The following is an 11,667-nucleotide window of genomic DNA, read 5'->3' as shown; positions in this document are numbered from 1 at the left end:
CATGGGATCGAGCCCCAATTTGGCCTCCGCACAGGGCGTGAAGCCTGCTTGGGATTCTCTCCCTCTCTCTCTCTTTGTCTCTCTCACCCCCCTTTTTTCTCTTCCCTTTTCCCCCATTCACACTCTTTATAAATATAATTTCACATGACACCCTAAATAAATCAACTTTAAATCAATATATGGCTCTACCTTTCTATATAGTGGAACAAATTATATGTTTTTTGTTATATTTTAGATTTACCTTTTTAATCTGTTCTTAAAAATCATTCTTGTGGGGTGCCTGGGTGGCTCAGTCGGTTGAGCGTCCGACTTCAGCTCAGGTCATGATCTCACAGTTCGTGAGTTTGAGCCCCACGTCGGGCTCAGTGCCGACAGCTCAGAGCCTGGAGACTGCTTCCGATTCTGTGTCTCCCTCTCTCTCTGCCCCTTCCCTGCTTGCACTCTGTCTCTGTCTAAAATAAATAAACATTAAAAAAAAAATCATTCTTGTTATCTATGGAAATTTTGGTCATATTAATATTCTGAAGCTTCTGTGCTTAGTATCTTCTAAGCTAGGTAATATTTTATATTGTGCATTCCTATCAACAAGTATTTATTAAATTCCTTTGCAAATAAAATATTGTGCTTGGTAGTAGGGAATAGTCAAGGAAATTAAGCTATGATTCCTTTTTTGTCACAAAAAATACGAGGTGAAGAATTAGCCAATAAAGGGTGGGGGTCAGGAACAAGATGATAGAAATGTGTAATATTTAGAAATAACTAGACTCAAATAACAATATTGAGCTTTGGTGTTTGGTATGTGATACTTCTAAATACTATACCAGTAGTATATTATTAATTGAGATATAATTGACATATAACATTAGATTACTTTCAGGTATATAACATGATTCAATATATGGATATATCGCAAAATGGTCACCATAATAAGTCTAGTTAACATTCATCATGATACATAGTTACAATTTTTTTTCTTGTGATGAGAACACTTAAGATCTACTCTCAGCCACTTTCAAATATGCAATAATTATTAACCATAGTCACCATTCTATATATTACATCCCCAGGACTTATTTATTTTATACTTGGAAATTTGTACCTTTTTACTACATTTACCCATTTCACCCACCCCCAAACTATATGGAATTTGGTATAAAGAAAGCAAAGAATAATTTTTATCCAATATGATGTCAGAACGAAAATATTAATTAAATCTGTATGTTCTTTGGTTACAAAGAAATTTAACTTTAAAAAATAAATGTATTCTGCAATATTTTTTAGCTTATCTATTTTTGAGTGTGGAGGATACTAGACTTTTCTCTGTATAACTATGTGGTCAAACTGCTGCAACACACAGAAGAAAACTGGGAGACAATTCTCCATGGGTCTCTCATGTTTCTGCCTGTCTTATGAGCAGAGGTATTACCTGCCTTATACTTGACTACCTTTTTATGGATGTGTGTGTAATAAACACCCTTGGAAGATAGAGACAGCGTCTCTCTCTGAACAGAGGCAGGTTTGCTCAGTGTCTAGTATAACAAAGGTAATGTCTTCCTCTGGAAAAAAAAGGTTGAGCAGGTTTGCTAGAAGCTCATTATAAAAGAGTTTCCCTAGCTTGGAGTTTCTCAGCCATAGTATAAATCCCCTGTGTACATATCTAACCAGACCACTTCATGTCTTAGAAGATGGGGATACCTGGAACCAACACAAACATGAAGCTCATGCTGCATCATGTGCCATTAGAATAAAGTCTTTTGTTTCTGAGCCAAAAATCTTTTGTCTTCTGACAGCAAACACAAAATTGTCAGAAGCTAAACTGCTACTTTGTAAGTAAGGTAAAAATCTCAGACCCTTCACAGTTCTTTTCTTTGTAATCAAGGTGTAATTGACATATAACATTATATTAGTTTCTGGTATATGACAGAGTTATTCTGTTAGTCTAGTTACCATCCATTACCATACACAGTTATATCTTAATAGTTCTTGACAATTAAAATCTGTTTCCCACCTCATCACTGTGTATTTTAGGATCCATTCTAGTAGATTATGGCACTTAGTAGCTGTTTTCACTGTCTACTTGCAATCTGGGGACTATCAAAATTTTGACAATTTATAGGAAAAGAGTATTCATTCTGATCCTATAGCTAACCAACTGTGTGATTTAAACTTCTAAAGAATAGAATGGAAATAGCAAAGTAGCAATATAACCAGATCATTTGTTTTCCCTTTCCTTCCATTTTCATTCCTATGAGGTACAAATGCATTACAGGATTGAATTTATACACTTAACTAAAGTACATTTAATTATAATTGAGCATATTTTAAGCTCATAAATATGCACAAAGGAAGTTCATACTACATATACACTATTAACATTTGAATATTTTTTTAACACTAGCATATAAAATAGTGATTTAATTTGGTTAAAAAGGTCAGACTAGTTTTTGCTTGCTAAAGAATTATCAGAATAGCTTTAAAATCTAATTACTCACCTATATTACTCACCTAGATACTCAGGTATCTAATTACATACCTATTGGAATGACTAAAATTAAAAAAAAAACTGATAAAACCAAGTGCTACAGAACATGTGGGACATTCTCATCCTTAGCTGATGGGAATGCAAAATGGAACAGCCACTTTAGAAATCAGTTTGGGGAACTCTTATGAAGTTAAACACATATTCTACTCCTATTTAACCTATGTAAATTAAAACAACACTAACACAAGAATCTATACATGAATGTTTTTTAACAGTTTAATTCATAATTGCCAAAAACTGGGAACCCAACTGTCCTTCAATGAGTGTACAGGTAAAACTATGGCACATATAAATAATGAAATAGTAGTCAGCAATAAAAGAGCACAACAACATGGACAAATTCTAAAATGCATTATGCTGGGCAAAAGTAGCCAGTCTCAAAAAGTTCCATCCTATAGGATTCCATTTGTTGGACATTAAGGAAAAAACAAAACTACTGGGATGGAATGCTTAATTTCCAGTGATTGCTGGGTTAAAGTCAGGGGTCAGGGAAGGATTTGACAACAAAAGGACAATACTAAGGGAATGATGTGAAGGTGAAGGAATTGTTCAGTATTTGATGAAGAAACTGATCATGGTAGTGATTTCATGAAGCCATAAATATGCTAAAATTCATATAACTTTATGCAAAAAAGAGTTAACTTTACTGTATGTAAATTTAAAAATAAATGCATGACTCCCAGGCACGAGGATAAGCTGCCATTTTCTTCTACTCTACATCCTTTAACCCTAGACTTGAAAGAGACTGCTTTATGTGAGGAGAAAGGTAGGACAGACTAAAAGAATGGCTTTGAGGCGGAAATTAAAGGAGTTTGCTACAACGTTATGAACATTTATCTTAAAAAGCTTGATTATGAGATAATGATCTATAATTTTAGAGAAAGGCAAAGTGAAAAGTTACTGAAGAAAAAAGCAAATAGACCTTAAAATTAAAGAATGGATGGTCTCCCTAGTACTCACTTCTATTCTATAGTACCATAATATAATAATTATATCTTCATTTAATTTGTTTTGTATGTCTCAGCTACACACAAAACGACTGAAGAAAAAGTAATTTAATTTTAAGAAGATATAAACCTATTTTTATTTCAGTGTTCTAAACCTAAAATAAAATAAAAGGGATTAATCAGTTGGCTACAGTTTCTTTAGCAAAAGATCTAAATCATGAAAAATTTCGTAAAAGTCTGGTGGAATCTAATATTGGGGTTAAATCTAAAGGGAAATTAATACATTTAAGGAAATGATATTCTGCATATTTTATACTCTGTACTTGTCTCTGCTTGCCTGTTTTTTATCCTACTGCCTGCTCCCTTTCTGCCTTTTATTATTACTTCCCTTTTCTTCTCAGACCATGTGCCACGCCCTTGTCATCCTCAGTACCTTTTAGTAATTTGCTGCAAGCCTAAATTATCTAACTGCTTTTAGGAATGACTGCATAAAATAGAATTCATTTCAAAGACTGAATTAAAACAATGGTTAATGGTCAAATTAAAATATTGTGGTACTCTCTAAAACATGACAATAGGTAATATAAGTAGTCTAATGGGATGTTTAACATGTATCAAATTTAAATACTAACACTAATTTACAATTACATTTCAAACAAGCATGTATGCCAACCAAATTATAACTTTTTCAATATCTCGCTGCTAGTATGTACTTAGAATGCTTAAAATTTAATAAAGTCAAAAATATTAAATTGTATAAAATATGCACACATTGACAAAAAATAGGGCCCTAACCAGTCTGTAAATATATTTTTTGGGCTAAATCACTATGAATTCTGCAGTTTATTGAATGTATGCCCTGAATTCCAGATACTTCATTGTCTAAGAAAAGAATAATCTCCCTATCTTGGGCTTTTGGGATGGGATTATGTAAGTCAGTCATCTAGTGAGATGGAATTGTAGAAATAAGGTATTTGAAAAGACAACAGCCCTACTCTTTACAGTTACTGAACAACAGCTGGTCTTCTGTCTACTTTTGTCCATTTAGGAAACAAGAATGATCTGGTAAACTCTGAAGTAGTGGTGTAAGCCACATGCTCTGGAAAAATGCTATAAATTTTTACATTCTATAAAATTTTATTCTATAAAATTATATTCTATAAATTTTATATTCTATAAAATGCTCCCTGAGGCAAATGAACCAATATTACCTTTATGCTGCTTTGGTTACTCACCTAAAAAAGATGGCCAAAAATGAAAACTTGGAAAACAAAATCAAATGCCTGGTATTTGGAAAACTGAAAGGGTGGGTGATGGTGACTCCTTCCAAAACCATTCTCTGCATTACAAAATATCTGTTTGTTTCTTTTCACCCTTTAGACCTATTCAGAACGGTCAAAAAGAATACTTTAAAATTCCCAATATTATCCTAACAAACTTCAGAAGCATCCAGTGTTGGAATTTGGGGGGTACTAATTAAGAAATTATTGAGCCATAGGGTCTTACTGCTTCAGAAGAGAGCATAAAAGAACTCACATAAGTTTCCAGACTGAAAAAAGTGTTTTTTTTAAACTAAGGTATTTATAATAGCATTTAAAGCATAACTTGTAAGTATAAATACAGTTAAGACATAACAACATGAATTTTCACAAATGAGAAAAAAATGTCACATTGACGTTCTTCTAACATAAAAATCAGTCCTTTAAATGGTTCCAATATGTTAAGTTATAACAAATATTTTCTTACACAGAATACATAGATGATAATTCTAAGGTTAATATAATGTAATTTTCCATTAAAATATAAAATTTAGCAAATATTTTCTCTTGCTCTTGAGAAAAATGAATCCTAGTTTCCTCATATTAAGATATATTATTTCATTAGTACATGATGTGAATTGTTATTATTCTTCAGTCTTTCCTGAAAATTGTTCAGCCCTGAGAAAATCTGTTTCATACTTCTTTTTGAGATTACTTAAATATGTTCGCAAACTGTCTGGATCCAATTGAGAGTTTCGAGCAGTTTGAACAAGTCTAGTGGCTAGATGGTACACAGCTCTCTGTCTTTCCATCTCAGGGGTACTTCTTTGGTTTTGCTGTTTTTGAAAAAATATAGATAAAAATTAAAATATTGTCACTATGACTTTATTTTAAAATTCTGGCGATTTTCTCTTTTCCTTCATAGAAATACAGAACTCAAAGGTAACTAATTCCTTTGGATAAGTCAATTCCATCCAACTAGTAAAAAATATACCAGAAAAAATAAAGAAATATTGTTTTGAAAAAATTAACTTTTTCATGAGTATTTACTACTTTATGACAGATTCTTATTTTTGAAAATCACTTCTGAATGAAAAAAATTCTGCTAAATAGGTCAAATTTCTCACTCAACATAACTGCTCATTGCTATGCAGCATTCATTTTAAATGTCACCCAAGAGTACTACTCTGCTATCTCCTATCTTAATTCCCCAGCAGATAAACTGGTGGACAGAATGGGTCATCAGTAAATTACCTGTCCCTCAAGAGATTTCATATATGGAAACTGCTAGAGCCTAAGACAAAATACTGCTTGAGGGGTAAATTACATGTTGAAAATAAGCACCATAAATAGCTGCTTGAAATTATGCCTTAATTCTTAAACTATACTTAAGAAATACTCAAGAAACAATGTTTAAAACAGGAATCTTCTAGTACTTTACAAAGCCTTTAGATATTCAGTCTTTGAGAACTAGTTCAGGGTTGTGAGTACAGCTAGAAAATTCTTCATTCACCTGGTTTCCTGAGCTAGATAGAAGAATCAGCATTTTCAATCTTAAACTGTTATTGGCAAGTCAGCGAATTTCCCTTCACTAAGAGAAATAAAATCCCCCAACTCTTTTTCAATAGCAAGGAATTCAAGGTATTTTTCTTTGTTCACTCTAATAGAATAAAACTCCATAAGGTAGAATAAGATTATCATTTATTCACCCATCTATATGATACACTGAATGATCAACTATCAGTTTACTATTTAAATAACAAACAGTTACTGAATATCTATTATCCTCTATATTCCAGGTCCCAAACCTCATGTTAATGTCATGGGGGATACAAAAATGTCTACCTGACATGACAATGGAACTCAAGAAGCTCAATTAAAGAGACATATTATTATAGTGAAAGAGACATATTCATAAGCAACTGCTTTAAGAAATTATGATAAGTCTCATGAAAGAGATACAAAAATTCTCAGAGGAAAGAGAACTCATTTCCAGCTCAGGTTAAGAAAAGTTTAAATAGGATGGAATATTTGGAAAGAGTCTTGATAGAAAAATGTAGAAGGAAGTGCATTCTGGATAGAGGAAACAGCTAGAGCAGATATGTTAAAAATCCCGATACACAGGTCAGAATGATGGAATGACAAGTAACTCAATGTGGCAGAAATGTATGCTATAGTTAAACTGAGAAATGTTATGTAGGGTTGGGGAAGTTAAAAAAGGGAGATCACAAAGCAGTAATTAACAAACTTTAGTGTGTTGAAGAATCATTTGAAGACTGCTTAAAAATGTAAATTCCCAAGCCACAGGAAATCCTTGAAAATCTAAGATGATTCCCAGCACCGTGGGTGATTCTGATGAAGGTAATTCTTTTTTTAGATATTTATCTATCTATTTATTTATTTGAGAGAGTGGGAGCTTGCACACATGCAAGGAAGAAAGAGAGAGAATCTTCAGCAGGCTTCATCCCCAGTGTGGAGTCCAATAGGAGGAGGCTTGATCACACAACCGGAAGATCATCATCTGAACTGAAATCAAGGGCCAGAACCTTAACTGACTGAGCCACCCAGGTGCCCTCTGACATAGGTAAGTCTAAGACTATATATTTTGAGAAATAATCATAGAAGACTTTTAACACTAGGCTAAGCAGTTTGACTTTTATTTGGTAAGAAACAACCAAAAGCTTCTGAACAGGGAAACATGATAAAAGCTATGCTTAGGAGTCAATCTGGTAGAAGAAGGATAGACTGGAAAAGAGAGAGAATCTACTGCACGGTCCTTACCGAGAGGTGATTAAGGATTCATAGATGATCCTAATGGGTCACTGGGAGATTTGGAAGTAAAGAGATGAGAAGATTTTTCAGATGATATATTTAATTATGGTCCTATTAAAGAGTGAAAACATAAATTGAGATTTCAAGAAGAAATAAGAAAATATATAGATTCAAAGTCAAAAAGAAGTGAAAACAGAAGTTGAGGAAAAGATGAGCTCACCAAGAACACAGTTTTAAACAAAGAAAGAAGGGCAAAATCTTAGGAACAATTCCATTTAATAAGTGGAATGATAAAAGCACCGGTGGGGCGCCTGGATGGCTCAGTCAGTTAAGCGTCTGACTTAGGCCCAGGTCATGATCTCACAGTTCCTGGGTTAGAGCCCTGCATCCGGCTCTGTGCTGACAGCTCAGAATCCGGAGCCTGCTTTGGATTCTGTGTCTTCCTCTGTCTCTGCCCTTCTCCCACTCACACTCTGTCTCTTTTTCAAAAATAAATAAACATTAAATTTTTTTTAAAGCACTGGTATAGGAAGGAAAGAAGGGGTAACCAGAGGTAGGAGAATGAAGATATCCAAGAGATGACAGTTCCCCAGTGGCTAAGACAGGGAAGAATTATGAAAAGTGAAAGAAGGATAGTGTAAAATACCACAGAAAGACCAGGGAAGATGAGAAGTGAAAAAAAGGTTGGAAGAATTTATCATCAGTTGGTATTTAAAAGAAAGTTTCAGTGGAATGATGACAAGATCCAGTTTGCAAGTGGAAAATGGAAGAAGCACATAGCTATTACTCTTAAGAAGTTGGCAGTACAAAGAAGAGAAATATCATTTGAGAAGTAAGGTAAAAGAGAAAGATTTCTTAGGAAAAAACCTACGCATATTCATAAGAAAAAAGAAAAGCCAGTGAACAAACACTAAGGATACAAAGAAAACAAAAGAAACAAGGGGTGCCTGGCTGGCTCAGTTGGTAGAGCATATAACTCTTAATCTCAGGGTTGTAAACTCGAGCCCCACATTGGATGTAGAGATTACTTTAAAAAAGTAAAATAATTTTTTTTAAGTGGGGCACCTGACGGGTTCAGTCAGTATAGCATGCAACTCTTGATCTTGGGGTTGTGAGTTGGAGTCCCATATTGGGTGTAGATATTATGTAAAAAATAAAATCTTAAAAAAAAAAGAGAGAAGAAAGGAAACTGATGAAGTTATATTACTGGAGATGGAAAGAAGGTAGAAAAGTTAACTTCAAATAAGTTGAAAGGTAATCTCTTCCTCTAAGATAGAAAGGAAGAGAACTAGGTAAAAAACAAATTCCAAAACAGAGTTTTTAAGGAGAAAAAGTTCAAGGTCTCATCAAGATAACCTCAAGGCTCTCAAAAAGCATAGGAGGTGAAATAAACTTAAAAAAAAAAAAAGTGGGGGGGGATGTCTGGGTGGCTCAGTTGGTTAAGTATCTGACTCTTGATTTTGGCTCAGGTCATGATCTCACAGTTCGTGGGTTCAAGCCCCGCATCTGGCTCTGCAAGCTTTGCCAACAGTAAGCCTACTTGGGATTCTCTCTCTCCCTCTCTCTCTGCCCCTCCCCTGCATGCTCTCTCTCTCAAAATAAATAAATAAACTTAAAAAAAAAAAGCACAGGTAGATTTTCTGTACACAATGAGGATATTGAGGGTTTAGGAAGAGTAGAAATGTTTTCAAAGAGTTAAGGTAAAGAAACTCTACAGGGATCAATAAAAAAAAGGGGTAAAAACTATCCAGTATAATATTGAACTAAAGGTAGAATATCTGAATTTACAGTAGATAAAATTAGCTTGTCTTGAATATATTTAGAGCATCATTATTAGGAAAGCCAAAGCCTATAAGGCAACTGGAGAAGACCTGTCATAATTGGAATTTGGCAAGATGAAGTCTGAGGAACTAGGTAATGAGAGGTCTTCAGAAGTACAACACTGTCAAAATTGCTGAAGGGATTCAAATGAGGGATTAGGCAAGTAAGGTCATAAAGACAGTCTAGGAGCTCAAGAGACTGAAGGAATGCAATAAAAATTGAAAGGTTAAGAAAGAACAAAAGACAAAGGAAACTGTTACTACTGAAGAAAATTTCATAATGTACCTAGCTTTTAGTTTATGGAACACAATGCATTCTTAAAGCATATAGCAACTTGACTTAAAAAAAAAAAAGATTTCCAAATTTGAAATAATACATATAAGTTCAGTGTTGAATCTATTGCTTCCTAGCAAAACCTCTGCGAACTTCAGCTGTAAAAATGTGAAAAAAATAACACCTTTATCATATATCTTATGTTAGAAAGACCTAACTGCTTCATGATGAGTTATACAGCTTATATAGTTAAAAGATAAAAGAGTATTAAAAACTATTTAAGAAGATATGAAAGTGTGGTGCATAGTGATTTTTAACACTTATTTTATACAGATTTATTTTCTCATCATAAAGTTAGTGTAGCAATAAGTATAATAGGGACCGACCTGTTTAATTTTTGTCTACTATCTTATTAATTGGTCTGCTGGGAAAGGTTGAAATAGACCAAACCAAAAAAGTTGTGGGAAATAAAAAGGGTTCAACTTACTTAGGATTAGACTTTTTACATTTTTTAGTTATTAATTATTAAATATTTGAAAACCAATTCTTATTGCTAAAAAGTTTCTTACCAAAATTTGTCCAGTAATTTGAGTTGTGATTTCTTTGGCATCCAAGACAATTGATGGTGGGAGTGATGACACCTCTGCAGCTTTTAATCCTAAAATTACGTACAATGGGATTTCAATATTGTTACTGTGGGTATTATGTTTATTTTGAGCAGTAATAATCTTTTCTTCACAGCTTTAACCTTCCATTCTGTAGGCATTTCTGAACTACTTAACAATTCTCAAAACTGAGTTTTCCAAAGTTCTGAATGACAATTTCCCAATTTTAGGATATAATTAGTTGTCTGGGAAATATGACAAAGTAGAGGTTCACTTTTTTTCAACATACTTCTGAGATACCCAGGAAAACATGATAGGGAAAACAAAAGGGATAATTAAAAAACTGAATAATAACATTGGAATTCCAACCACAAATGCAGTTGGTTAATAGAAGATCAAAGGATAGAGCTTTGCAGGGGATAAGAGATAATCCTAGTCACAGAGATAACCCTACAGCTGAATGTTCACCTTTTTAGCAGATCATTAAGAGAGAGAGATTTCTCAGAAGATATAACTGTAGATGACTAGTCTTCATGTAAATTCAAAGTACAATCTAGTATTCTCCTGTTCCCTGAGCTTAATTTTATTGTATAAGTGCCACATAAACCTTTTACTGTGTGCTAATAGTTTACTGAATATACTACTTAAGAGGCAATAGAAACAACACTAACACATTTACTGAGAAGTTACTAATTCCTGGGCATTATGTTAAGCAGTTCATATTTGATAATTCCTTTAATCTTCATAGGCCCTATATATATATAATTATCTCCATTTTAATAGATGAAATTAAGGCCTGTAAAAATATCTGATATAAACTAAGTTATGCAGGTGACTTCCCATTTCAAATAGCAAAACAAAGATGCCTTTTACCCCCCCTCACAAAGATCACATTCACAGCTAAAATAATTTTAGGGAGATGCCTGGATGGCTTTGTCGGTTAAGCATCAGACTCCTGATTTTGTGTCAGATCATGATCTCAAAGTTGTGAGAATGAGCCCATATTGGGCTCCTGTTGGGTGCTCATGCTGCTTAAGATTCTCTTTCCCAATCTCTCTGCCTGTCCCCCAATCACATGCATGCACTTTCTCTCTCATAAAATAAAATAAAATAAAATAAAATAAAATAAAATAAAATAAAATAAAATAAAATAAAATAAAACAAAATAAAATAAAATAAATAAAATAAATAAAATAAAATAAAACAAAACAAAACAATTTTAGAAACTTTATATGTATAGGTCAATTGAAAATTTTCTGAATCCATGATATTTTACGCATGTCACATAATGTTTTAGATAGAAAATATCTAATCAAGTTTATAAATATCATATGGTTTGGTAATAATACATTCTCTTTTAAGACTTTAGATTTAATTATCAAGTTCCCTGCATCTGAAGAAAACAGATGTTACTGAAAAAGTGTGTAAGAAATACACAATCTTCAATT

General features: G+C 33.3%; 1 protein-coding gene across 1 annotated transcript in view; it reads right to left on the bottom strand.

Annotated features, from left to right (window-relative positions):
* Nucleotides 1-519: 519 nt before the first annotated feature.
* The window catches only part of MSH4 (mutS homolog 4), a 91,261-nt gene continuing 80,113 nt past the window's right edge, over nt 520-11,667 (bottom strand). Inside the window, exons 19-20 of the mRNA XM_027058844.2 lie at nt 10,184-10,272; nt 520-5,584 (exon numbers count right to left, since the gene is read on the bottom strand). Coding sequence (XP_026914645.1) covers nt 5,393-5,584; nt 10,184-10,272 — 281 coding nt within the window. The 3' untranslated portion in view covers nt 520-5,392. The remainder of the gene's footprint in view (nt 5,585-10,183; nt 10,273-11,667) is intronic.

Source organism: Acinonyx jubatus, chromosome C1 (assembly GCF_027475565.1).
Source record: "Acinonyx jubatus isolate Ajub_Pintada_27869175 chromosome C1, VMU_Ajub_asm_v1.0, whole genome shotgun sequence".
Taxonomy (NCBI): domain Eukaryota; kingdom Metazoa; phylum Chordata; class Mammalia; order Carnivora; family Felidae; genus Acinonyx; species Acinonyx jubatus.
This window is presented reverse-complemented; position numbering and strand designations above follow the sequence as displayed.